This window comes from Halichoeres trimaculatus, unplaced genomic scaffold (assembly GCF_033239565.1).
Source record: "Halichoeres trimaculatus isolate MK-OKI-2021-1 unplaced genomic scaffold, fHalTri1.1 fHalTri1_scaffold_6, whole genome shotgun sequence".
Classification (NCBI taxonomy): domain Eukaryota; kingdom Metazoa; phylum Chordata; class Actinopteri; order Labriformes; family Labridae; genus Halichoeres; species Halichoeres trimaculatus.
In genome coordinates this window covers 21,162,885-21,187,551 of record NW_027437184.1, presented here as the reverse complement: position 1 = coordinate 21,187,551, position 24,667 = coordinate 21,162,885, and the positions used below count along the sequence as shown (strand labels likewise).

The following is a 24,667-nucleotide window of genomic DNA, read 5'->3' as shown; positions in this document are numbered from 1 at the left end:
TGGTTGCCTGCTAGCCCTGTTGTCATGATGATGGGAATCAGGTCCTGCCTGTGTGGTCTGTATCCAGGCACAGAAGTATACTGAAGCAAATGATATGGATGGATGGGCTGCAGAACTTTGTGTCCCTGGAACACACACACACACACACACACACACACACACACACACACACACACACACACACACACACACACACACACACACACACTCTTCCTCTTTAATACTTTCATATAAGCAAAGGTAATTCTTAAAACCTAGACATTTCTTATGCTTCCTATTTCACAGCTATAGCTGATTACTGTTGAAAATGAGTTGCATTATCTTTCAGTTAGAGTAAAGCCTTTAAGCACTAATCTCACATTAAAAAGCAATTAAAGTGCTAGCCATGTTAGGTTTGATCTTCATGAGAACTGAGAGTTTGAAATTTGGCCAGATTTTGGCCCAGAATTACAATTAAAGGACTTAAAAGGAACATCTGGTCTAATGAGCTATGTCTGGATCGTTTTTTTTTTCTGATGAAATCTTGGACATTGCAGTATGATTGACCTATTTTCCCACTTTTGTATATCCATAAAGACACTATAAGAGCCAGCACCGCTTGACTTACTCCTACATGTGTAATCGCTATCAACCACATGAGGGCACACACGCAGAGGTTTTGATGAAAGTATAATTTTCTGCTAAAGACAGGATAAGTGACAGTTTTTGCTTAGTTAACAAGTCTTTCATAAAATTTCTATATGTTACCATTTCATCAGTGCTGGGGATTTTTCTTCAATACATGCAAAGATAGAAGCCCTTTATACAATAACCCCCCCCCAAAAAAAAAAAAAAAAAAAAAGATAAATGAATAATAATACATTTGATGATCTTGCACTGTTAATACATCAGATAGTCCACCTAAAGTCAGAGCAATTTTTGTGCATAACACAGCTGTGTAAATAAAATGTAATGTAATACAGCTGGATTTCTGTAAGCGACTACAGCTGTAGTTCCTGGCACTGGGCGTCACTGATTACCTTTCTTCCGTACCGTCACTGCTCAACACCCCTGCTTTTCGGGTTATAATAGTCCTCGTAATCTTCCAGTTTAGAGTAAATCATTCATGATTAAACAAAAAGTGCTTAAAACTTTTTATTGATGGAAGATGAAACAGTGGAGTTGTGTAAAGCTGGTCATGTTTCTATTACACTTGCTCTGATACTAGAACACAGCAGCACTCACTTTAGCAGATTTCACTGAACACTACAAAAACAGCAGCGCAGAGGAGCTGGAAAAATGTCGGTACCTGCCTGTTTGCACAATTACAGAAACAACAACAGCTGATGGAACTAATTGTTGCTGATGCAGTTGTGGACAAATGGAAGTCAGATAAACTACATTTACAAACAGTATCACTTTGAACTCACTGGAATAAACTGTGACGAACAGGTAAAATTATGAGTTCTGGACACAACTACACAAAGACATCAATCTGGGACAAGTCATAATGACAAGAAAGTGTCTACAAAAGCAATGCAGAGCAAGCAAAAGTCAAACACAAAAACTACTCGTGTTTATTTAGAAAATGAGCTGTTGAAAAGAGGCTTGAGATAGATTAAAATCTGATGTTTTGAGTCATTGGTGTAGACCTCAAAACTTAACAATACGAATGGTGGGTAAAAGTCAGTGTTATACCTTGAATAAAATGACAGTAACATCGAAGATAAAACAGTTCTTGGAGATAGAAATAATCATAAAAGGTAAATGGTTGAGCGGTTTTATCTGAAAAGCACAAAACAGCAGAAATGAGAGTAGAGATGGGGTCACAGGACTTGATAATAAGCTATGCCTAGAGTTAAACTAACTCCAAATTACATGCCAGTTGACAGTAGATGTTACCCAATCTATATCTACGATTGTTCCATACTGTGAGTGAGATGGGTGGGATGTCAATTACAAAAAAAAAATGTGTCATTTATATGGAACATTTGTTAAACATCTCAGAAACCCTTCCTTTGCCTCTAAATCCAATAAAAAAGAAAATGTTTCTTTTAATGTTGCCATTTATATAATCCAATCTCTCTGTAATGCCAAAAATATTAAAATAAATAACAAAAATGACTACATTCAATTGAGATTTTTATGTTTCAGGAAAAACTCTGCAGACGATTATTATCCAGATTCTATCAAACAGAAAAAAAAACTAAATCTTTCAAGCTTAACACAAATGAAAGCTTTGGAAAAATAAATCACGGCCATGCTTTTTGTTAACCCTAATGATAATTTCCTTTCAATCCTTAAACTTAATGAAAGCATCAAGCTAGAGGAAGCAACCCGTTATCAAAGCATCAAACATTTTCTTGGTTTGTAAGAAACATCAAACCAGTGCACCTTGCCAAGTGAGCTTTTGGATGACCCTCACTGCACTCGGACCCCTTTTACTCCACTGACGGACTCTCCAGCCATGCCTCTTTCCAACCTCCCTTGACTCAGCTGTCAAGATCAAAGCACCATATGACTGTGCCTTCAGAGAAGTGTGGAAGTGCCACTTATGATCTCGTTACTGCTCTCTCCTTAATCAATTAAATGACCACAAACACTCTTCCTCTCTCGGCCTCACTCTATCATTTGCCTCAAATTTGAATACTGCTTGCAGACACTCACTAACTAGGAGCAGAGGCTGGAGGCCGGACCGGACAACTTACAAATCAAATCACTCCTTTATTACCTCCTTATTACCTCCCGATCCAGCCTTCCAGAGACTTGTCATGTCTCTCTGTCTCTTTCTGGGGAAGCTCGCTGATCTTAACACATACATACACACACACTTCATCACAAGGGGGGAATAAGCTTAATGAATCCACCTTGTGGTCACTTCATTTACTTATATTCCATAAAAGGTGGTTCTTGGCTTTATCATTGCCTCTTCCCCCTGTCATCTCTCTTTCTCATTCTTCCCAAAGTGTGTCTTCTCCCCTGGCCTAGTGGCAAGCAGGCTTCGGTAGTTGGCTTCCTTTGGTTCCAGCGTTGCCTAGTTCAGCCAACTTTGGCCCAGCTGAGGAAAGCAGGGATGTCTCGGACTGGGACATTGCGAGTCAAAGCCTTGACGCGCAGGTTTCGGTCATCTGTGAGGAGAACCACCTCCCTGTAAAGCCTCACTGTCCCATCTGTGTTTGACAGGGAGAGTGGCAAGAGTTACACTTTGTTAAGTTCAAGTTGTGTCTTTTTAACTTTATTTTTAATAAACAGCAGAGGTATGAGGGCAGAAAATAAAAAAGACTTTATTTTTTACATACTTTTCTGATGAGGCATGAAATCTTTGGCTTTGTCTTTGCAGTAGTGGAGGCAGCAGGATAAAATCACATCATCATTGTTACCCTGTGCATAGGAGAAAACTCATTCACTGAAAAATATCCAGCATGTTGTAGTGCACAAAACTAAATGACCCAAAGATAATTAAATAAACATTGAAATAGTCCAGACAATTACCTGCTGTCCAGTGGTGTCTTCACTGCGAAAGGCGATTGACTCAAGCTGATTTCCTCTGCTTGTCAGGGCTCTGAGGCAAGGTTCCCTCGCTTCAAATCCTTTCTCCAGAAAACCCACGGCAGACCGAGCCTTTTCCTGCACTGCCTGCACATGGCTTGCACTGATGTTATAGTTGCTTCGACTGCCAGTGCTTCGACCTCCTGACCCTAGTCCACCGCCAAAAGTGTCCTGGCCTTTTGCCAAGCCATCCAGTTCAGTGATCACTGAGAGAAATATCAAGGATCACACCATCAGCAAACATAAAAAAAACACACTTATACTCTAATATCCAGCCTTTTTCTTTGGTTCTTTCTTACCAACAAGGGGCACAACTATAATGTAAGTTCCACACTGGAGGAGTTTCTTCAGCCCTCCCAAGTGATCAATGAATCCATTTGTATCAGGAACCAAGAAGAGAGGCCTCACTTCCAGCTCTAGTTGCCCACTAGTCTGCAGCACAGCCTGAAACACACACAATAGAAACATTGCATATTAAATTTTATTTCAAAGTTACTTTTTAATCATTTTTTGGGTCATTCACCAAACCTATAAGTTGTACAGGAAATGGATCAATGGTAGTATGATTGCATAGAGACACAACGAGATCTTCTGCTGTTACTCTACCCATGAGCTATGACCTTAGTCGGACTGCTGTGTGCATGTAAACGTACTGACTGTTTTTTCAGTAAATACATATGAGCCTGTGTTACCTGAATTTTATCCCTACGCTTCTGCTGCTGCGCCAGTTTGTTAGCAAGTGCGTGACGTCGAGCCTTTAGCTGTCTGATGTCGTTCTCGCTGTCTCCTGCCTCTTCTGCATCATCGTCTTCCTCTGATGCAGAGAGAGAGGACTCTGCCTCAACGATCACATCATCAGCCTGCCAAACAGACAAGGAAAAGACCAATTTTCAGTGCAAAAACTGGCTCCGTTGAACAGTTTACGCTACTTTGTGATGTCAGGTTTTGAAAACTAGAATGACAGGTGACTAGAAGGTAAGTGAAAGATTACACCCACCTCTTTCTCTGTGAGAGAATCCAGTCTGCTCCTTGTGTCCATCGAGTTGTCTAGTTGTGGAGAAGCAGCCACAGAGATGTATTTGCCTCCCTTGAAGGCCAGCAGAGGCTCTTCCTGTCCACACAAAGCCTCCAGAAAGTACTTGAGCACTGTGACCCTCTTGCAATCTGCTGCGATTGCCTGAGGAAAGAGGATAGAGGAACATGTGCTGCAGAACATGAAGAGGATGATTACACCAACATATTCGTTTGGACACTCTGAAGGGGAAAAATATCTAGCTACTGTTTTTGGATCAAAGTATGTAATGGGGCTGAAGATTGATGATATAATTTCCTTTCGCTCACTATTTCAGTGTGTCTGTCGGTGTAACAGGGCTCCTGTGGTGCAGCCAGCAGTGGAACAAAACCAGCAAGCAGCCGATCCTCTTTCAGTTGCAGGACAGTCAGCTCCTCCTCTCCCTCACTTTCATCGGTGTCGGCTTTGTACAGTGGCACCTCCCCATGGTCAACGCATGCCAGCACGTTACACAGGTCAGCCAGGGCCTGCCAAACATCAGGGCAGCCACTGGACAGAGAGAAAAAACCCAAAAGTAAGGAGAAAGTTTTCTTTAAACTCATGAATCACACACTGCATTTAGATACTAAACAGTTCATTAAAAAAAAAACATTATTTTGAATGTTTGGCTAAAGAAAAAAAGAGAGGAGGTAACTCACTCTATGGTAGATGGTGGTGGATTCCAAAGGTCTGGGTGTCCTAACATCCAGTCAGACCAGACTTTAATGCTTGGAAGTAGTTCTTTTAGGTCCAATGGGAAGGCAGAGACTCGCACCATACCCTCTGGCTCCTCCCCTTTACCCTCCTCCTCACCATCCCCAATCGTGACTGGTTCTGTAAGGAGATGACAGCAACACTTAATGATAAAGATCCAACATCAGGAGCCCTCATTTTGTGTACAACAATATGAAAAAAAGGTCAAAATTAAAATCAAATATTTGACCAGCAGATGACAGTCTGAAATCACATTCACAAAAGTGTGAGCACAACTGCTAACAAAGTTAACAAAACATGCTTATTGCAAGATGTTAAGGTTTGTCAACTTTTTAAACAACACTTCAAGTTTAGTGTTTTTAGAATATTTGGTAATGGATGCATTCTCATGTTAAACTGAACAGCCACAATACTGGGATTTATTTTCAGAGATTACAATATGAAAATACAACAGCACTGGCTCTATTATTTAATACCCAGTGAGAGCAATAACCTTGTCTTTTAGCTTTTCATCTACATAAAAAAAAAACCTCCATCAAATACTCATGAAGCTTCCTGTGTGTACCTGCAGGAGTGTCTCTGAGCAGCTCTGTGCAGCGCTGCACCAGCAGTGCAAACATGCCAAGACCCAGGGCTGTGCTCTGCTCCTGCAAAACGGACCTCACTTCTCCTTCTTCACCTAGAAAACAACGAAATAATTTAAACTGTAATTTCTCACTATTCTGTGAATGAATAAAATAAATGAATGTTAGCACTCAGTATCTGCAATCATTCTTTGAGGCGACACCTTTTGGCTTGAATCACACACACACACACACACACACACACACACACACACACACACACACACACACACACACACACGCACGCACACACACACACACACACACACACACACACACACACACACACACACACACACACACACTGTAGTGATGATATGACTCTTAACAAGGCATGTGTTTGTTTTGAAAAGTGAATGGAGATCCTATCTTCTTTTTGTCACTACTTTTCCTTTTACAAAGATACAAAGAGAAGAGTTTAGTTGTTAATCAACAGTTTTGTAGCGCTGTTTGAAACATGAAAACAAGCAAACTAAAAGTTTGTGTCCAAGTTTGGTGGCCTAGTATATTTTATGCAACTGACAGCCAGGTGCTATGAGACATTTCAATAGTAGTGTGGGTGGATCTTGGTTTTGTCTTGCTCATCTACCAAGCAGAGCAAATGTAACCTCACTCTTCATTTTATTGACAAACTCCCATGTTTGAACAGACCACAGCAGCATGTGGGTTGGAATAAATATTATCACAAACAGCTAAGCTCATGTTTTAGCCTTTATCTCATACTCTATCATTGTCCTCTTTAGTTTTCTTCTGCTCTTCTGTCCTTTTTCTGTCCGACAGTTAGGCTTAAGTGTCCACCATTGCTACAAATGTAATCCAAGGCATCGTTTTCAGTAGAGAAAAACACAGACCTCTCTTTTCACTACTAAACTTTGTCAGCCAGCTTGCTGGTGTCATAGAAACTTCAACGTGCTGCAAATCAATCTGGTCCTGCTAGACCCAATTGAGAAGCTGAGAAATAGCATTTAAAAATAACCCTGGTTTATTGATTATCTTACTTTAAGTTGTAGATTACAATCAGGCGTATATCTAGAAGTGAGACTTTTTCAAGATGACTTTAAACCCCTCACAGTCCCTATAATTTGGACCAGTTTGGAAAAGAAACATTCTCAACTGCTCATCAAAGAGCTTGACTGTACATAGATAAGGCTCAGCTTTGGGTTTTAAGACCTATTTTCAGCATTTTTTTGAGTATTACCTCTGCTGTTGGCATTGTGGATAGTAAACATGTTGATAGTAATGATCTGCAGCATGTGTGTGCTGCCAAGCAGGGAAGGACCATGCTGAAGCAGCGTCCTGAACTCCTGCAGAACACGGCTCGCCACTTCAGGGAAGGACTCCATGCTGTTGAGGAAGGACACAGGCAATCTCAACAGGAGAGGAAAAAACAGCAAAAACTCTCCATGGAAACATTTAAGCCTTGTACTAAAGAGCCAGAATATATGCAATATTACTCACCCCACTTTGGTGAAGAGCTTTCCATGCGCATGCAAGAAACTCAGTATGAACCTTTTATTCAGCTGGAGACAAAAAAAGACAGAATGAGGGAAAATATGAATTATTGATCATTTTGCAACTGTTACATTTAGAAGTAAACTGTTCAGAGGCATGTCAAGTGGCATGGAACTGAAATGGCTAATGAAATACACTTGAGCATTTATACAACATGAGTGTATGGGGATGGACTGACAAGCTACTGCAACTGCTGCGAGCAAAGAAGATACAATGCATACTACATGTCTTTTCAAACAAGATAACATATTAAAAAATTTGCACAAGTAGGGGGCTCTGGTCGGAGACAAAAAAGATTGAGACAAAATAGTTTCTGCATTTAATTTTAAGTAAATATTTTTTTTCTTGTTCAAATAAGCACTTTTAAACACTGGAACTGACTTCTCATACTGTTGCTTTTAACTGCCACAGGTTTGGAGTCTCACATTCAACATCTTTGAACTGATAAGCTGTGGTAGCTTGGACAATAATTAAGTGATTTTAAGTATACTTTTATCATTTCTCTAATGATATATTTAATAACTGTTTATTCCCAGGTTTAAAAAGTATTTGTAAAGACTTCTTTATAAAAACTATGGTGTGAGTTGAGATGGAACAATATGTACTGAAAAAAGTCTCATTCCCCTTGATAAGAGACGATGAATCACTGCTAGAAAATTAACAACCCACAAAAGAGCAAAATAAGGAGTGACGAGGTGGTGGAAAAAATCTTGAAACAAAGAAACGGGAATGAAAACAAAAGATGAGTAAACAGCAACAAAGTCTTGTGAAATACAAGAAAAAACAGCAACATTTAAGTAACATAAGAAAATCAAAAGTCCAGAAGATTGAATGAGGATGAAAGAATTAAAGGAAACCATGAAACCACAGGATTTAATAGGAGAGAACTAAAAATTCAGCCAAATAATTTAAAAGTTTTATGTGAGCATTAAAGCCTGTTGGTCTGATTCACAGACGCATTGCACTGCTTTGCCCCAAATAAACTTTGCAAATGAGCCACAAAAACATCACTTATATCCACAGCTGTTTATGGCTGGCTCACTCCAGGAACAAACTAAACTTTCTCTCTTCATTTAGCTCATCATATGTGTGTTTTTAAGTAAATTAAAAAGAAAGTCAAATGATGCATGGCATTTATACTACTTGTGTTTGTGTGAGGGTGAAAGAAAGTTCAGGATCTTACATCACTAGCACTGAGACTGCCCAGCTCTCCATCCTGTTCAGAGTCTCTGCTGGACTCACTACCTCCCCTCTGTGAGGACAGGGTTGAAGCTTGTCCACTGGGACGAATCCAAATCTCCACACGGGCTCCATCTTCCCCTCTTCCTCTCCCTCTCACTGCCGGACCCCTGGTGCCTCCCTCGTGCTCCTGCCTCCTCCTTCGCTCCAGCTGCTCTGTCTGTGAGTACAAAGCCTTTTAGTTGTGCTTAAAAGGAGATCAAATCAGCAAATCATCTCTGAAATCTGTGACAGGAGCATGTTTCTCACTTTGCGCTTGGCTTCCTCAAATAGACTCATCAGACTTTCTTTCGCAGTCAGGATGGGGTTGGAAGCGGCCAAGCTGCGCATGTAATAATACACAGCATCCAACTTCCGCTTCTGTAAGTGGGAGAGGTGGGAACAGGGTAAGACTAACAGACATGCTGGATGGATGAAAAAGGAACGCTACTTAAAAATAACAGGGATGTGCCAGAAAACAGGCAAGGAGTTTCAAAAAAGTCAAAAACTAGTGTCTTACTGTATAAACAGCCAGCAGGGCCAGCTGATTGTATGGTCGTCCATTTTTAGGGGCAATCTGCTGAGCTTTCAGGTACCAGCTGGGAAAAAGGGTAAGTTAGGCAGAGAGACACCACTGTGATTCTTCGCAAAGTTTTGTTATGTGCAGCCTCCTGAGTAAAACTCTAACATTTAATGCACCTTCAGAGAAGGCAGAACTATCTCAAATCAAAGCAATTTTTCTATTAGCAGCTTACCTCCGAGCCTTTCCGTAGTTGGCTGAGTCGCTGGCTTGTTCCCTGTAGCGTGCTATGTCACCCTGACATATCATGCAGCGCTGCGCACTGATGAGTGCATACTTTACCTGAAGAGGCCAAAGACGGAAGACAAGTTTTACATAAGTCACAACATAAAAAGTTTAGGGATGTCAAAGGTGAAAATTTTTCTACAAGTTCCAAGAAATCTAGTTGCTGACTACTGCCCTACCGTTTTGCGTAAAGGTCTAGTTCTGATAGCCATGCCATCCATGTAATCCTCCAACTTAAACTGGTAGACTGACTGCAGCTTCAGAAGCAGCGCATCAAAGAACTGCGCCCCCTGGAAAACACAGACAATGATCATAACAGAAATTCAAAGCGAGATGAGAATGAATTAGTTCATGTGAAAAAATTAAGTTTCAAAGCCACAGCTTTAAATATGTATTTTTATATATTTCATGTCAAAATGCAGGACTTTAGATAGAGAAACCCTCTATGGCCTAAATTAGAAAAAAACATTTGATACCTCATCCAGCAGCGTAAGCAGCATGTTCCTGATGTGAGAAGAGTTGTCAAAAGTGGGATCTTTGAGTAACTGTCTGAAGCGCTCTATGACCTGGTAGAATACATTCTTCCATAAAGCTTGATCCACATTCTGAGAGTCTGAGAACTCAATGTCAGTCAGGATGACCTGCTCATACAGCCCCAAGAGGTCAGCTCTGGAAAACAGAGAACACAAGAGCACAGGGTTTTTTTTTTAAATACCTGTTAGTTTTATCATTAATTAGACTTAAGGGACAACTGACAGCCAAACAAGGGGTTCAAAGAAAAAAGCCAAACCTCATCACAGACAAAAAGGAAAAGCACACTCATCTCTTTCTGTAAATTTTTACCTGAGCTGGGCCATGCGATCCAGTCCGTCTGCACTCACTCTGTCTCTGGACAGCAGGTTACTGAGCTGCAGCTCCTGTGTATCTGCAGCCCTCAGCAGCCTTCCCAACTCCCCTCGGGCTTGCTGCTCTGCCTCTTCAGTGCTCAGACCAGTTCCTGTGGCTGTCTGGGCATAACCTGCACCCTTATAACTTCCACAGAACTGACCAACACCAGAGCCTGAGTACAGCCCATTTGAAGGAGCCATTTGATAGGGCCCCATTTGATAAGGATATGGATATCGCTGGTTAGCGGGATTACCAGGGTTATGTGGGTTGCTGGTAGGCATTGAGTAAAAGTAGGGATTGTCAGATTTTTGAAATTTGTAGTAGGCCATAGCAGCAGCTTGTTGGGATCGAAAGTTCTCTCCATGTGGAACCGGAGGACTGCCTGCAACCTCATCATCTGTGTCCAGAAAGTGAAGCTGTCCATATCCAGTCCCTGTCTGAAGATAAACAGGCTGCTGGAGGGATGAGTGCTGTAAGGACTGGCTGCTTGTAAGAGCGGGTTTCTGGTCAGGATTATTTGGATCCCAGAGGCGTCTCACTCCTCCTCCTCTGCCTCCTCTACTTCTGCCAGCTGCTGCTCCTCTTATACCACCAAAAAGAAGTCTTTGCCCTACCTCAGGTGGATTAGACACATCTGTGCGAGTTGGAAGAACCAGGATGCCTCCACCTCTGCCGCGTGGAGCCGTGCCTTGCTGTGCCAAACCACCTCGCGGCGAGGTACCCGACTGTTTTTCCAGAGAAACTCTGAGGATTCCTCTACATCCACCTTTGCCTCCTTTTGGTCTATTCCTTTCTTCCCTCCGCCTCTCTGAACTCAGCTCCATCTCCCCACCCTTTCGTCTCCTCTTTCTATCTTCTGCTACGTCGCTGAACTCACTCCCTTCCAGTGACTCTGTAGAAGACTCCCCATTGTTTGTCCAACTTGGCAGATGACTCCTTCGTCCTTCCCCACTGTTAGCCATGCTCTCCTTGTTGTTCATCCTTGACTCCAGGTGCAGCCATCTGGTGCTCTCCACTTCCAATCCTCGTACAGGGCCATCCAGGCTGGTCACACTGCTGGCTGAGCTGCTACTGTAAGTTCGATTTCTTGAGCGACGAATATCTGATTTGGAATAGCGTTTCGAGGTTGGTGTTGTGATGTTTGCACTGGGTTTGTTTCTGTCTCCTCTGTCTTCAGGCTTGTCTACATTTCTCTTTGTCCTAGCATCCTTCTCAGCATCTCGAGACCGGTTGTTGTTGTCACCTCTTCTATTTTCTCTTCGATTCTCTCTTCCTTTGCCTTGATGTGTTTCTCCTTGTCTACCTAGTTTGTTATCTTTATCAGCCTCTGGTGTTCTCCTGTCTCTTTCTTTTTCAGCTTTATCTCGGTCCCTCTTTCCTCCACCACCCACGTCATTCTCCACTCTATTTACTTCTTGATTTCGCTCCCTTTCCTTCTCCCCACCTCTCCTCCTACGGTTTCCCCTTTCCCTCTTCTTCTCTACCTTTTCTTTCTCCTCCTCTTCTTTGGTTCCTCCTCCTTGGCCTCTTCCTTTTATATCAATCGTTTCTCCTCGCCTGCCATCGGGCTTCTCAACATCACCTTCAGTGTTACCCTCTTCTTTTACGCTGAGCTTTTCTATTCTAACAGACATTTTTTCCACAGAGGAATCAGTGGGTAAAGGAGGTTTGTTCCCATCTCGACTTCCATGCTTTTTGTTTGCCACACTAGATTTAGCCTGTTTGACATTTTCCTGTATGCCCTTCACGTCTTTCCGTCCCTGCTTCTGTATACATGTCTTTTTGTTTCCTTCTTTGTCTCCTGGGCTCACCTGGGATTCAAGCTCGGCTCTGGAATCATGTCTCTTAGGGGGAGGTTTGTCCTGCTCACTTCCAACTCCACAGTCCTTTCCTTGAATATTCCTCCGACTCCCAGGTTGATAAATTTCTCGGTCTGGTTTGCGAGCTTTTTTTACTGGCTTAGCAGCTCCAGCAGGTTCCTGTTGTTCGCTGTTATTTCCAGCATTGTCTTTTCCTCGATTTGCTTCAGTTTTAGCCTGAGAGTGGTCGCCCTCTTTACAATTCTGAGTTCCATGACCATCGCCTCTCCTCCTGTCTTCTTCTGCATGGTTTGTGGTATCCATCCCGCCATCTGTGCACCCATATCTCTCAGAAATATTTTCAGAGGTGCTCCCTCTCTCACTCTGTGATGGTTGATCATGATCACATGAATCAGCAGTCAAAGGATCATCATGACCAACATCTCCCTCCTCACTTTCACAGCGGCGCCGTCCTTGTCCGGGTACTGGCTGGTAGCGCTGCAGATCAGGGCGCTTCCCTTCACGCCTTTTGTGCTGTTTGTTGGCATGTTGCTCCCCTGTAGAAAAACACACATATACACAGAAAATGCAGACAATGCAGTGACACACACTCAGTCATCAAAAGAAGAGAAACAGTAATCACTTATTCAAATCGCATGCTTTGTGAGTAAAGCCTGTAAATGACTTTTTTTCAGTTTATCTCCAATTGAAGATACGATTCAGCAATGCTTTAATAAGCAGAACCGACAAGTTGGCAAACATAGATGCAAAGTTTGTGTTCGTTGGATGGTCGGTCTGTTTGAAAGTTTTTAAATCCATTAATAAGCTACTGCACTATAGGTGAAAATAAAACTAAGTTTTCTTTTCCTGATGTTTTTGTGTCAACAACAAAAACATCACTAAGTGTAAAAATCCATGTAAATACTCAATGTGTTAGGTGGCATAACAAAAGGATGATTGCGATACTTCAAACAACACGTGAACCTAAGATTGAAGAGTTAACTTTTTGTAATTGCCACTTCAAACGTTGATTGATCGATGAAAATAAAAGTGAGCAATGCTAACCGTCAGCTTTACGTAAATAAACGTTTTGAGGTGTGTCGAGACGAGCCTATAGTCTATACTAATATATCTTTCCACGCCTCATCTTTATATAACGTGCACATTTCACTGACGAAACGTGTTGGGTTATACGTACGTGGCTAACATACAATGTGGCAAAAATGAATATGCAACATATTCGTTTCAATAGACGCGAATAAATGATCTGTTGTTGTTTCCATGGAGGGGGCGTTTAAAACGGACCGCGCGGACCACAGAGCACAGTGCTAACTAGCTAACAACATTAGCCGGTTTCAAACTTGCCAACTCCTGAGGCTACTTTCAGACAACTTCGATGACTTCTGAACTTAATCGAACGACATTTCTACCAGAGCATCCCTTCAGTTTATCTTCTCCAGCTCCTCTCACCTCTTTGACAGTCAGTTATATGGACTGAATTCGACGCTTCAGCTCGGAGTTCCGCAGCTGAGATTCGCACTCGGTCCAGTTCGTTCGCCATCTTTCCTTTCACTAAAACAAACACAACAAGTACGGTGGCCCAGCTGGATCAAACGTCTAACTCAAATGCGGTGCATCAGATGTAATGGAGCTCAGTTTCCGCTTACTGTTTTTAAATTTAGTTCAATCTCTACATTGTTTTATAAATTAGATTTTTGAGATTTGTGGTTGGACCAATAATGTTATTACCCCGAGACCACAAAATCAACAATAATAGTAAGTGATAGGACTTATTACGTGCCCTTTTCAATATCAGGAGTGCAGATATTATTTGAAAAGTCTGTGTAGAATTATTGACCATTACGGAAAGGTATCAAAAAGACTGTTTCTGTTTTGGGGTTAAATTATGGAATGGCGCAACAATAAAATTGAAAAAAAAAAAAAAAAAAAAAAAAAAAAACCTGTTCCAGAAGTGGACCTGCTGTGTTTTTTCCCCTTGTAATTCAGAAGGCGTGGCTTGGTTTGACTTATTTTTGTTAAAAAGTAGACTAGGTTTAAATACCCACTTGCTTCTGCCTGTGCCTGTTCAGTCAACCACTTGAGACTGTTATAACTTTTGCACTGTAAAATATATTGTAATTTGAATGGTGACTGTATGAAAATACTACAACTACTACTTTTCAAGATATCCAGAGATGCTCTAGCATATCATTTTTCTTTTGGCTGTTTCAGTGTTTTCTTTTGTTACAATCCGTGGTCTGCTTTTGTCAGTGTCTTGTTATGACAGCCCTAACATAATGTATTATTCCACGATTCACAATGGCATGGACCCCCCCCCCCCCCCCCCCCCCAAAAAAAAATAAAAAAAAAATAAAAAAAAATCCAGATCCAAAATGTCATTAACACATCAACAGTTGCAGACATAGGTATATTATTTGAAAAAGGGTGTTAAATCATGATGATCGCCCTTTTTTTTGCCAGAAGTGTTACCTATCTAATAATGCAAGTGGTAGACTTAAGGGGGAAAAAAACTGAAAATCAGATGTGGGTTCTTTTGTAGTGTGCAATTATGTAACTCTTAAGTACGCCTTGACCCACATGAGGCCTGGGGGAAGGGTGTTTAAAGGTCTAAACATTATATAAAAAACAGATTGTCAAGGATTCAACATGCATGCACACCCTCGGTTACATACTTTATCCACTAGATGTCAGGGTTGATTTCTCATTCCCTGTTTGAGCTCATTTAGATTGGCCTACCGACAAACTTTTTCTCATTTATTTTAATTTTACATTAAATGGATAAATATGACTGCAGTGCAGCATCTTCTTTTCACCCCTCATTTCCCTTCATCCTCTTTTCACCCTTGACGTTCACTTTAACTAGAATACATAAGTGTGTGTGAAGGAGGATTGTGGCATTGCCAAGGAAAATCAGCAAACACAAAAACAGCAGGATGTGTTTGTGTATTTGCATATTTAGGAGGTTCATTAAAGTAAAAGCAGACATTATCTCTGTGGCTGATACTAAAGTAAACAGCTCATCTCCCTAGCAACAACAAATTAAAGGGCCAGAGTCTCTCTTTGTCTTGTCCTTATAAATCTCCCACACATGATTTTTAACCTGGAACCAAACTCACTTTTTTCAATCCACTCATTCTTTTATTAATCTTCATAGCTACAGGGCATTGTGATCGGGAATGTCTATGCATACTTTTTAGAAGATTGATCTCTTGAGTAGTATAAAAATGACTTCTCTTATTTCATAGAACAGTCAGGCAGCAAAAAAAGGACAAATAACCATATTTTATTGACCAGGTATGTGTGGATGTATTTACTTGTGCTTTGATTATTTTGTATGCTTCATTAAATTCGTATATCAGTTTAGTTATTACACTTTTATTTGAAAAAGGTGAACCCATTCGAAAGGTTGCATGAAGATGACATGTTGATCAGGTTTATTATCTTTCCATTTAAGCAAAGGTTTATTCTTTCAGTTTTTCACATCACTACAACAACTACCCTTCTGTGTAGCATAAAAAAGCTCTGAGTGCTGAGAAATGTTTTCTGGCAGCATCTCCTGATGAAGCTCCAGCACACCAGCGGTTGTAGAATGTTTCGTGCCTGCAGTGGAGAGGTGTAAGAGAGAGGAGGGGGCGCCGGAAGTTGTGGGCGTGTGTCTCCCTCTGTGCGTGTGATTCTCAAAGCGTGTGTGTGTGTGTGCTCCAGTGGCTCCGTGCGTGTGTGTATGTGTGCAGGGTTCTGATTGTCAGTGCTGCACCACAGTGCAGGTGGAGCAATGCAGGATGGTATGAGACACAGAAGGACAGATAGGGGGAGGCAGGGAGGATGTGGCAAGGGAGGAGGAGAGGTGAGGAGGCATGATGCAGGAGGAGAGGAGAGAAACAGAAGGAGGAGGAGAGACTGTGAATACAGATGAGCAAAAAAAGCGGAGGAGTTTTTGCAGGTGAATTTCTGACACTAGGGGGTTTTCTCCAGCACAACCAAATCACCACGTCTTCACTCCCAACCTCCCTCTCTCTTTCTCCTGCTCTTCTGTCAATCCATCTCTCCGTGTTTCCCCAAACTGGGACACCATGAGGAGGGAGGAGATGACTTTTAGGGAGGACTAGAGTGTGGACAGACAGGGAAATACAGTCAGGAAAGGTGGGATATTGTGGTTGATGAAAAAGCTGGAGTTGAAACGCAGGTAACAAAAGAAAAGGAAAAGAATGAAAGGAGAATGAAAATGTCAGGAGATGAAACTGAGATGACTGAAATGGGAACCTAAGTAGTGACTGAGACAGAAATGAAAAGAAGGCGTGTGTGCGTGTAGGAGAGGCAGACAGTCAGAAAGACACAGAGAACTAGAGAGTGAGGCGAACAGAGGCTTGTGTGACGCATACTTGCTGGCATAGATGTTTGGAATATTTCCATATCAACTGGTTTAAATGTATAATTCACAAAAAAGGAAAAAGGAGTGACAGTGAGAGGAATGGGCGACAAGACAATATGAAGAAATGTGTCAGTGCAGAGGAGAATTTCAAACAAAGGCATGAATGTAATACTGATTGTTGCACTGGCATTAACTGGGTTCCCTTGGCCTCATTCATCAACAGATTTATTGAAGCTGTTCATCAAACATCAGAACCATGAATCATTGTTCCCTTCTGTGCTTTTCAAAAAACCTTTTTTAGAACTTTACATAAAAACTCTTCCCTTTAAATTACTTCCAAGGTTATTAAATCATCTTAGTCCCACAGTTATCCATATGATGCCTGTTCAAACTTCTTATTAAAGCAGAGTAAACTTTACAAGTAAAGTTGCAGCATATTCTGCATTTTCTTAACAGGTAGAAAACATTTCAGTTATCTCAGGCGTCATTTTCCATAACAGTTTATCATGAACATTCTTGTATTTTGAAACTTTGAGATTTTAAGCATGTATAGTCTTAGCCAAATGTATCGCTGCACCTCAGATGTTCTGAATACTACTTTTGAGGGTTAACACTGCAGCAAGACCCTTGTATGGATTAAACTGTTTCTTTGGAATCAAACCAACCACAAAAAAAAGAAAAAAAAAAGACATTACTGAAACTTTTTAATGGTCACTATCACACCCAAGGTCACACAGTTGTACTTAACAGCATGGCTGGGTGTATCAGCCTGTGGCTACATACGCACAACTGACTCACAGCCATGCTCATCTGGGGCAGCTGGGGCTCAATGGCAAAGCTGGTCACCCCTTAGTTTGAAGGTTTGTTTTTTTTGAGCCCCTGCCCTTGTAGGCTATGTCAAAGCGTGCTTGAATACAATCTAATTACCATGTTAATCCTGTGTGTAATGTTGCCTAATAATCACATCAGAGTACATTTCCTCTACCGAATGACTTCCCAGATGCATGATATGGTCTTTGGCACATTAATATCAGCATCCAGAAAATTTTGGAGATTGCGACTAAAATCACAGTGATTTCAATGCTTGGGTCATGTGAAGAGATGTCCAACTGGAATACACACTGCATGCATGAGTAGTTGCTTAAACTTGTACCATTGACTGTATAATACACCTCTGTGATGTCACCCATATGTTTCTGCCTATCATCATATTGGAAATACTTACCTGAAGCAAACGTCTTCAGATTGACCCTTCAGCCTCTTTTTAGACAGTCGCAGGGTTCCTGCCTTTCAATTAAGTCAGCCATGCCCTAACATGGAAGTTTTGTTAAATAACTTTGAAAATAATGAGTTGTTTAAATATTTTCTCCTTTGCTGTTTATGCTAATCGAGAAGTGAGTTATTCAGACCCAGGCTAGTTTTTGAACCAGGCTGTGAACATGTTAATTGTGCAGTAATAATGAGCTTTTTCTGACTTTGTGTGTTCGTGTTTTTAGGTATTTTTTGAGTTTGCTGCTTGGCTTGTTCACAAACATCCAGGCGTATCCAGCTGGCTAATCACATTCAACATATGACTTTGGAATAATGTTGTGAAGTTTCGGTGTGACTCACTGTCAGAGTCACAGCAGATGAGAAGAGACGACGTATGACTTTGCAGAAGGACGGCCCCTCCACACACACTTTGCGACAGATGCTCTGTAGATGTAATGAAATCATTGCAGTAATCTCGTCATGCCATCTCAGGTAAGTCAATTGTCCTGGAGCCGTTTACTTGGCCACACTCAGGAGGTACATACGCCATCATACGCATGTTTCTTCCTCCCACTCTGGCACACAACACTCAAAACACACTAGTTCAAAGTTACAGTGTCTGTCACTGCTTGTGTGTGAGTAAGTGTGTGTGCGTAAGTGTGGGTGGATGTGGAGTTACTGCTGTGTGTGTGTGGGTTTGCGATCTCACACATCTTTCATGGAAGAAGAGGCATTGGAGGGAATGACGTGGGGGCGAGAGGGGGTTACACTAATGTACACCCACTCTTTCAGAGCCCCCACCTCCCACCAACGCATACACATAAACACACCCCCTCCTGCTCCCTTTCGACTGAATCCTCATTAGAGGCACGTTCTAGCAGCACAGTTCCTTTCTCCTCCTCCTCCACCTCCTCCTCCTCTTTCACTCTGTCTTTTTCATTTGCTCATTCTCTCCTACCCTATTCGTTGTTTTTTTTTTTTTTTGAGCCAACTTGGCAATCAAAGGGAGAGAAAACACAAATGAGAGCAGGGAGGAGGGTGAGGGGAGAGGGAGGCTCACTGGGATTTCAGTATGAGTCAGAATGGGAGATGGGGAGGTGGGAAGGCAAGGTAGGCGGCTGTGAGGAGAGAGTGTATTGGAGGGATGAGTTTCTTTTTTTTTTTCCCCTTCTCTCTTATCTGGCTGCATTCTCTGTTTGGAATACAGATGAGGAGATAAAAGAGAGCCAACAAAAAGGAATGACAGACAGATAAGAGATTTGAACAGGAAATCACCAGCATCCTGATTCACTATGGAGATGAGTGATCCAGAAAGCAAGGGAAATAGTTTTAGAAAAGGACAGATAACCGAAGATGTTGAAAGATAAGACAATGAAAATTGTACTGTAGCAGGGTGTGTGTGGGTGTGCGTCGGCATTTGTGTTAATGCCACCATGGGGCCTGTTATGAGAGGCAGTAGTAGATTAGAGAGGGAGTTAGGGAGGGGAGAACCACTTCATTCACACTTTTTCAATCATTCATTTCCCCCCTGCTTGCATATTCATGTTTGCAGTAGTGTGAGGAAATTGGATTGTGCATGCTTGTGTGTACACACACACACACACACACACACACACACACACACACACACACACACACACACACACACACACACACTTCTACAATACTCTCCCCATGTGCATCAGCACTATTAAACTGCTGTTTGTGTGCAGTGGAAATTCTACAGGCTTGAGACCCAGCATGAGGAGATCCACATCTCTTCCTCTTCTACATGGAGCAAATGGAAGAGAACCGGAACAATAGCCTTGTTCAAAGCTCTAACAAAAAATAAAAAGAATGGTTGTTTGGATGTGTCTTAACCTGTTGGTTTTTTGTTAGCTCCATTTCTTAAAATGCTTTTCTGTCCTTCTGTGAAGTGGGAAATCCCAGTTGTACTGGGCTGCCTTTGCTGGTAGTAAGTTTGAGGCTCAGAGGTGGAGTGAGTAACAGTCTATTTGTGTATTCATATTACATCATTCTTCATCAGTTCCAGCAAAAAAATCTCCCCAGTTAAATTTTTAGCACAAAGATTTCTACATGTAAACTGTTACCTTAGTACCACATCTACATTTTTGAAATGATAATTGTGAAGCCTGAGCACAGTCTATTATTATGTGACCCAAAATATTTCAACTTATATCTCAACTGCAGCTACCACAAGCTGTCAAAAGAAATTTAAGATACAGTTAAAACCTTCAGCACTTGACTGAGCTGTCATAGTTCCTGTCTCAACACAATGAGTACAGCATTATTCTAAAGGTTTTAGGAGATTGGGGTTTGCACCTTTAGCACAAGGCCACCAGGGTGCACCACTGTCTGGAGTTTAAAGCTCCTGTGTGGAGCTTTAGCCAGAAATGAAACAACCAGATACTAATAGTGATGCCTTTTAATGGCCCACAAAGGCAAACCAGAGCAACAGCTGGAAGACTGATCATTTGTGAAGAGTTATTTTTGATTCCTTCCCCCGCTGCTACAGGGTTTGAGTCAGATGAAAAGATGAACAGCATGCTGCAAAAACAGACGTGGGATTCCCAGTGAGTGATACATTTGACTGGTTAGGACAGCAGGATGAAAATTTGGTCTTACACTGAAATAGGCACTTCTATCGATAAAGAACACAGCAGGTACTACGTTGTCCAGAGGGGGCGCCAAATTTAACACAAGGAGTTAAACCCATCATTTTTCATTACTGATTTCTTCTAGTTGTCCTTGGTTGAACCTCTCAAGTGTGTGTAATTAAAGACTGGCCATGCGGTGTAGTTTCAAGTTCAACCTGCTGACAGACCACACTAATAAATGAAGGAGAAGCATGAACATAACAGTGACACGTTGGAAACGATGTCTTTGGACTTTCACTTCCATGATCTTTTGTGACTGTTACTTATTTGCAAGCGATGGTTTGTTTATTTCGGGGAGAAAAGAAATGTTATCGTATAGGTCTCTGTTAAAGGGGAACTTCCAGCATTGGATCTGAACAACCTTTGAAACAAGTTGTTGAGCAATTTTGATGGGATTAAAATCTCCAGGGATTAAAAAAAATATTTAAAACCTGGATTCTATATATCTGAGTCAGTCTCTCACAGTGGGTGTCCATGAACAGTGAGGCTGACCATAATGTGTCAAGGAACCAAGCAGAGGTGAGGTGATGAAACTAAAACAGAACATCAGGTCAAAACAACTTAAATTTAAAAGACAACTGTTCACAATAAACTGTTTTATATTTGAAGAGACTTTTCTTTTGAAATGCAGAATCATTTCCGGATAAGTTTGGTGTGGAGGAGGAGGTGAGCTTATGAGGCGAATAATCACCCCTGTCTGGCTTGTCCTCCTGTGTTTGAAGGTCAGCGGGGACACTTAAAGTTCTCTCTGAACTTCCTCTCGAGTGGTGCGTGACTCCACACTTTAAAACCTAAAAGTAGGCTTACTGCTTTAAGAAAAAAAGGACACCTGTGTCCTAACTGCGTCTAGTTTACAGGAGCCTCTCTCTGCACACGCCTACGCACGTCTGACACACTTCTTTACGCAAAAGGGTCTCCCCCAAAATCCTCCGGAATGTTTATGCGAGTCCAACAGCGTCGAGACGGATTTACGCACGACTCTTGTCACAGCATCTCCTGACGTTTCGAAAGAGCAATCGGGGTTGGATACTTGGAACATTTTTTCCCCCCGAAATCTCATCAATATGAGAAAAAAGGGACAAGAGATCAGTGCTATGCAGCAAACATTATCAGTCGCTCCAAGAAGTGATTCATCGCCTGCTCTAAACTCACGATTTGCCCATGGCTGTCCATAACCACCCGGTAAAACATAACTTATGAATATGGGTTATGCGTTGATGTGTTCTCCCCACGATACAATTAGCATTTTTAACATTCTCCAGACTGCACGAAAAGCAATCTGAAACCACCGAATAGTTTGTCATTGTGTGAGTGATTCGGAACTAAAACTAAAAATGGGACACCCCTGATATAAATCAATTACACTTGTATAGAAGCAACAGCTGAGAGATCCGGAATTATGACTGTTTTTTTGCCCTACTGAAAAACTGTAACCTGAAATGCTTCCCTTGTGAAATCAGACAATATAAAACGACGATTTATAAGCTTTAACAGCAGTGCTGGGGGATGGAAATACGAAACATCAGCTAATGAATACCTCAGAGACTTAATGTCTTTATGTCGGAATTCAATAATATTTTGACTTCTCATTGCATAGAGCTTAAAGTCAACACATGCTATTTTCATCCTCTTGGTTAACAGACCTGCACAGTGATGAAGGCTATACTCTTCCTCCCCTTTATAAATAGCTGCACTTCTTCAATGACGTGGGATACGCACGTACATGTGTAGGTGAATCTTTGAATGAGCTCTCCCTCTCTCTCTCGGTCCCTCTCTCCATCCCTCCATCCCTCCCCTCATTCCTCCCCCTCCTCCTCCCTCCATCATTCCCTCTACTAGTTACTACGGGATCTCTATAAAAAGCCTACGGTTGATGGGAGAACCCGGTCTGTATGGAAAGCGACTTTGGAGAAGAGGGACGACAGCGTGGCACAGATTTGCTGACAGGTTTACGATGATGAAGACTGAGTTTAGAGATAGGACAGATGCATTTTACAGCACGGAGACGCAGACATGATGGCCACGCATGGAACTTTGCCAGGGGGTAAGTTTAATTTCTATTTCTTGAAACCTTTTTGAGATAATCAACCATTTACTGTTGTTAGAACAAATCACCCCTGATAGGTGTTCAGATAAAGTTCTAATGCTTGGACATTCTTCCCTTGAAGAGCCCTGTTTTCTGCTGTAAAATACACTCTTCTCATCTTGATTCTCCGGTTGGAAGTTGCTGCAGTGTGACTCATTTTCTCTCCCATGTGGGCAGCACTGTCTCAGAGAAAAAAAGGGAAGAAATTAATATCTTGAAGAAAGCAAAATGCGGTCAAACATCGCCTTTGAAATGTGTTCTGTGCGTCTGGTTCACCCTGTTCCCAATGCGCTGGGTACACGTATATAATTAAACAATTCCTGTGTGCATATGGCATGTTCACCTGTGTTGCACGTTGTAACAGGTTCTTAGGTAGACCTTTTCTTTCGCACCTCAGGCCACATTGGGCACTTTTTAGATTTTGTCGCGCTGACCAGCTACAGTGGGTAAATGCCGCCGTGCAATGTGAAGTGTCACGTGCAGACACGCTCATGCTCGTCTGCTGTGGCCAGATGTGTGCGCACAGGTCTCAGTCTGTGTGTGTGTGTGTGTGTGTGTGTGTGTGTGTGTGTGTGTGTGTGTGTGTGTGTGTGCGTGTGTGTGTGTGTGTGTGTGTGTGTGTGTGTGTGTGTGTGTGTGTGTGTGTGTGTGTGTGTGTGTGAAGGAGGAGTGAGAAAGGACGTGTTCGAGATGGGAGAGTTATTCTCAACGACCCATGTACATTCTCGGGGGAGCTTGACACCGGGAGGTTTCCGGTGATAGTGATGACATTATAGCCACTTTCTTCCGGTGTGGCAGCACACCTCCCTCACCTTCGCCCCCTCTCTCTCCTTCTCTCTCTTCCCCCCATCCTTCATGCACTTCCGGCCGGCGTTTCCTTTAATTTCTTTTTTCACTCTCAGCGCTGTACTGTGACGTCGTCAGCGAGTGAAGTCAGCCCTGCGTCATTCTTGCGCACTTTGCAGATGATACGCAGTCACCTACTATAACCCCTTTTATAGGCATAGCGAGCACGCGCACGCGCACAATGCAGAGTGAGTCTCCGGCGTGCGGGGGTGAGAATGCGCAATGTGAGAGGCTCGTGCGCGGACAACACGAGGGAGGAGTGGGTGGAGCGAGTCAATTCATTCCCCTTATTCATTCACAACTGGTTGTTGTGACCACTGTTACACAGTGCTGAGTGTGGAAGACACTGGCTTGAGCAAAGCCGTGTGAAGTAATACGTTATATGTTATAACATGTAAAGATAATGGTTCATTAAATAGCTGCTTTAAGTTGTATATGAATTCAAACATGTTTTCTTTAATACTGGATATTGGGTGTCTGCAACAGTTTAACAATTTATCTTACAAATAGGCTAAAATCTGTGGCGTTAAAATTCCACACACAAAGTTTCACTTGAGTCCAGGGTTGCGTTTATTGCTTAAATTTTACAATTACGAGCGTACTAACCTGAGTGACCGGCATGCCCGTCCTGTCGATCTACTCAATCTCAGAAGCAGTTTCTCCTCGGTGCCATGGAAACCGAACCAGACCAAGCCACTGCCCACGCGCTCTGATAAGCCAGGCGGCAAAATGGAGCGAGATCCGATTGGTTTTCCGGCTGTGTGACGTCATATGTCCGTACCCTGGGGCATGTAACTTGCCGAGCAGATAGATGCGTGACTCGTCACATGACCGGCATGAAAGAGAGAGGAGCAGACTCTGCAGAGTTGTGGTCCACAACTGAAACAATGACATTATAGAAATTGGGGCACTACAATGTGCAAAAGGACGGTTTAAAGATTTGCCATTAAAAGTAATTCAACACAACTTTTTATATCGTTATATCTTGCCCAAGATTGAGGATGATTTAACACCGTACAATCTACTCTACAAAGAAGCATTTCAGATTACCTCTGTGCCGCCCTACGATTCAGAACCGCGGACAGCTCCGAGTCTCGTGTTGCTGTCCAAGTGCTTTGGTGCTGAAACCGAGACATCAGGGAACCTGTTGCAGAGACACCCATGCTGACAATATTATGCAACGGTCTGAACACAATTGAACAACACAGTTCCACCCACAATACGACAGTATTAATGACTTAAACAAGCTGTGATGATTAAATCTAAATCAAAAAGTTAAAAAGAAGAAAAAAAAGA

The 24,667-nt window shown here is 42.1% G+C and overlaps 1 protein-coding gene across 1 annotated transcript; it reads right to left on the bottom strand.

Annotated features, from left to right (window-relative positions):
* Positions 1-1,126: 1,126 nt before the first annotated feature.
* smg6 (SMG6 nonsense mediated mRNA decay factor) lies at positions 1,127-13,744 on the bottom strand. The gene is made up of 19 exons (XM_074672026.1): positions 13,609-13,744; positions 10,295-12,695; positions 9,928-10,120; positions 9,631-9,741; positions 9,402-9,508; positions 9,167-9,245; positions 8,917-9,027; positions 8,612-8,827; positions 7,375-7,436; positions 7,115-7,260; positions 5,859-5,972; positions 5,239-5,413; positions 4,870-5,089; positions 4,526-4,705; positions 4,221-4,388; positions 3,828-3,972; positions 3,472-3,734; positions 3,279-3,360; positions 1,127-3,149 (listed from the first exon to the last, which is right to left on the bottom strand). Exons 1-19 carry the CDS (start codon positions 13,697-13,699, stop codon positions 3,019-3,021), a joined length of 4,995 nt encoding a protein of 1,664 aa, XP_074528127.1. The 5' UTR covers positions 13,700-13,744; the 3' UTR covers positions 1,127-3,018.
* Between the last annotated feature and the right edge of the window lie 10,923 nt (positions 13,745-24,667).